Source organism: Echinops telfairi, unplaced genomic scaffold (genome assembly GCF_000313985.2).
Source record: "Echinops telfairi isolate 266 unplaced genomic scaffold, ASM31398v2 ScPeMD7_7459;HRSCAF=8497, whole genome shotgun sequence".
Lineage (NCBI taxonomy): Eukaryota > Metazoa > Chordata > Mammalia > Afrosoricida > Tenrecidae > Echinops > Echinops telfairi.
In genome coordinates, this window is record NW_022111359.1 from 6,172,336 (window position 1) to 6,176,317 (window position 3,982).

Consider the following 3,982-nt stretch of genomic DNA (forward strand, 5'->3'; position numbering starts at 1 on the left):
TTTTTTTTTCCGGAGGTGGAGCACACCACAGGAGAACTCCCCCTTTGCTCTTTGGGCCTTCAACTGATTGGACCAGGCCCACCCACATTCCAGGAGTTGGTCTGCTCCACTTAGGTCCGACTGACTTAAACCACATGCCACGGAGGGCTACCCCAGGGGACAGAGTGGAGCTGCCCCAGAGTTCCCAAGGGTGACATCTGGAGGGAATCCGGTCACCAGGCCTTTCACCCAAGGAGTTGCCAGTGGGTTCCCATCATAGCCCTGACGGTTAGCAGCCAAGCGCTTACCCGCTGATCGGCCAGGGCTCCTTGAATCACATGCAACCTTCTCCCAACGGAGAATTGGACAGTCCTTGTCCCAAGGCCCCAGAGCCCGGTCAGGTTGACTCAAAATTCACCTGCACGTCCTTTTTCCTTCTCACTCCCCACCCCTCTCCGCAGGGAGGCCTATGACCCCAAGTACCTGCATCGAAAGGCCAACAAAGACTTGATTGCATATTACCCCTACAACCTACTCGGCTGCCCCCTCCTCCTCTACTACGACTACCCATGGAAGCCAGTGGTGGAATTGTAAGACCCAGTGGTTATGATGGGGTGTGGGGGGGATGTGGTGTGTCCCCTTGTCCCAGGGTTTCCCTTCCCCCAAGCCCTTTGGTCCCCTCATTGCCCTCGCCCCATGGACCTCTCCCTGGAACGTGGCCCCTGCCTCTTCCCCTCTTTCGGCACAGCCATCCCCTCTGCACCCCGACTTTACACGTCCCCAAGGGCTCTACTCCGCCACCCCCCACCCCCACCTCCTCTGCGTGAGATTCTCTCTCTTGGTGGGCATATCTTCATGTGTGCCAGGGCCAGGCTTACCCAGAGCAGAGGTGCCCACCCAACCATCTCCTCGCCGTCTCCCCTTGGGGGGTTCCCCTCTGTGCATTCTATTCCCAGCCCCTTGGTCTCCCAGAGACGATGTCTCCGAGAAGTGCTGTGGGGCTCGGAGGGGACCCCTGTTCTTCTAGGAGCTTGGTCTGTCACCCCCACTGCGAGGTGACCTCAGGGGATGTCTGGGTTCAGGGCAGTGGAGCTGGGGAGCCCTCTAGTTTCAACTGGTCCAGGAAAGTCTGGGTGGTTTACGATTTGGAGTTCCACTCCGTGTTTTGCTCCCCTTTGGTCAGCCCCCACCCCCGCCCCGCCCGGTGGGTGGTTGAGTAGTAAGGACTGCTAGTGGCCCAGTGGACCGTTAGCCACCTGCCACGGAGCTATCTGCTCCTGTTCCGCTGCCACCCATAGGGGGACAGCCTGTGCGTTCTTCGCAGCCTGAGCAGTCTGCTGAAAGCTGCTCATGGGGGGGACCCTGCTGGTGTCACCCCAATACCAGTGACACCGCTCCCAGCCTCGCAGCGACACCCCCGTCAGTCCCCACAGTACGGCACCGTGACAGACAAGGCTGAAGAAGTCGCTGCAGAAGAATGTGGAAAGTTTTCGCACGGACGGCAAAAAGGACAAGCGAGTCTGTCTGGGAAGAAACCACACTCGGAATGCCGCCTGGAAGCGCAGATGGGAGACGGCCTCTCGGGTCCTTTGGACATGGTGCCAGGACAGACCAGTGCCTGGAGAAGGACACCGTCGTGCTTGGTGAAGTAGAGAGTCAGCGAACCAGAGAAGGTCCTGGGCAAGACCGAGGGACACAGCGGCTACAGCAGATGAACCCTTGTGGGGCCTGGTGGTTTGTCCTGCTGTGCAGCAGGTTGCTGTGAGTCCAACCCAACTCGACAGCACCACACATCCACTGCGCCAGTGCCACTCGGTGTACAGAAGACCAAAACCCTCGCCGCTGGACCATAGGGAATGTGTGAGTCTGGGTGGACGAGAGAAAGTCGTAGGCACGCATATGGGTAGACGAAAGAGCTTTAGATAAAGAGGAACTGTATATCAAGAAAACATCCCCGCCTAGTCCAGATCAAGTCCATAAGTCTGATATTAGCCCGCATGTCTGATACCAGTCTATAAATTCCTCTTCAGGCTCAGCAACACATGCAATGAGGTCGAATGCAGGACAATCACAGGCCAGTGGTGGAATGCCTTGTGGATCTAGCGGCAGTGGAAGCAGCTCAGTGCTGGCGTGCGTCTCCACGTGGCTCCTCCAACTCCATGGCTCGGGCTGCCATCAGCGTAGCTCCACGTGGCTTGTCAACAGGAATGCCTGGCAGGGAGATGCAGGAGAGAGAGAGTGTGTGTCTGGCAATGTATCTCCTTCCCACCTCCAAATGAGGTCACCAAGCTGCAACCTGATTGACCGGCTAGACTCCACCCCTTTGCAAGTTGACAGGAGATTCCGTAACTACCACAGGCAACATCACGGAACATGGAGAAAAGATGGGAGTTGTCAAGGATCTCATTTTTCTTGGATCCACAATCACTGCTCATGGAAGCAACAGTCCCCCCCCCGCCTGACCCCCCCAGCCAAAAAAAAAATCCAAAGGACACATTACAGTAGGTACATCCGCTGCGCAAGACCTCTTTAGCATATTGAAAAGCAAGGTTGTCACTTTGCGGACTAGGTGTGCCTGACCCAACCCATGGTACTGTTAATAGCCCCTTCGGCTTGTGAACGTTGAATAAGGAAGACCGGAGAAGAATCGCCAATCTTGACAGGACCGCGGACTGCCAAAAGGACAAGCACATCTAGCTAGGAAGAAGTCCAGCCAGAATGAGCCTGAGAAGTAGAGATGGCGAGACCTCGTCTGGCATCCTTAGGACACGTTGTCAGGAGAGACCAGTCCCTGGGAAAGGACATCTTGCTTGGTCAAGTAGAGGGGCCAAGGCAAAGAGGGAGGCCCTGGACAAGACGGGCGGACACAGTGGCTGCATCCACGGGGTCCTACATAAGAACGATTGTGCGGATGGCGACAACACCTAACCACAACAGGAGAAGTACCGCAGCGTGGGTCCCCAGGGGCTTGTCACTAACGTCACGAAACAAAATATCCCGCGGGTTGCTGAATGAGAAGCTAGTTCGCAAACGTTCACTCAGATCGCGACCATCGTTAACAGTCAAACCTCAACCAAGAAACACCTGATTGTGGAAGGGAATTGTGAAGGAGTGGTGAGGAATCCAGTCTCCAAGAAGACGGGGTGAACCCCTGAAACTGTTGCCCCTCAGGGACTCTCTAAGCCTGTACCCTGAAATATCGCCTTAGAACCCACAATGGCTGAACCTGGCACAGTGTGCCCTCCTCAGGCACTGTGCTTTTTAAAGAACTCTCTCTTTGCCGTTGGACTAACAGCAAGTGGAAAGATGGGGTAGGAAGCTGAGGGGCTGGGGAGCATGTGTCCACTCCGAAAAGGAGGAGGACAAGGGTTGTCCAACCCAGACAATGTCCCATATCCGAGTCACTGACTTGAGTGGAGAAAGTTAAACTGGGACATGTTCTGTGTATATCCCACGCCACCACCACCACGGAATCCCAACACGGAAGAGAAAGTCCTCCCTGGCAGCCCGAGATGTACAGATGCCCTTCCAGGATTTGCTCAGTGCAGTGGGGGTGACATGCTGGGCGGCAAACCACAGGCTCAGCAGTTTGAAACCAGCAGGAGAAAGACGGAGCTTTCTACACACACACCCTCTCCTACCCCTATCCAGAGTTGCCATCTGGGAAACTCACAGGGGCCAGTTCTACCCTGTCCTATCCGGTTGCTATGAGTCGGAATCAACCCAGTGGCAGTGAGGTGTTTTGTTTGTCCTTTTTTCTGGTGGGGGTGGGCATGGGCCACTAACCTCAAGGTCAGTGGTTTGAAACCACTAGCTGTTCTGTGGGAGAGAGACGAGACTCTACTCTCATCAAGAGTTGGGATACCAGGGGGAAAGAAAAACAAAAATGAGTTACAGTACCCGAAACCCACAGGGCCAGTTCCACCCGGGTCCTATAAGCCTTGATGGCAGTGGGCCTCGGTTTGGTTGGGGATTGCAGGGCAGGGGGACCCCGCCCGCCCCT

At 55.8% G+C, this 3,982-nt stretch overlaps 1 protein-coding gene across 1 annotated transcript in view; it reads left to right on the top strand.

Moving 5' to 3' along the window:
* Positions 1-3,982, top strand: part of CATSPERD (cation channel sperm associated auxiliary subunit delta) — a 69,301-nt gene that overhangs the window by 61,070 nt on the left and 4,249 nt on the right. Inside the window, exon 14 of the mRNA XM_030888307.1 lies at positions 441-569. Coding sequence (XP_030744167.1) covers positions 441-569 — 129 coding nt within the window. The remainder of the gene's footprint in view (positions 1-440; positions 570-3,982) is intronic.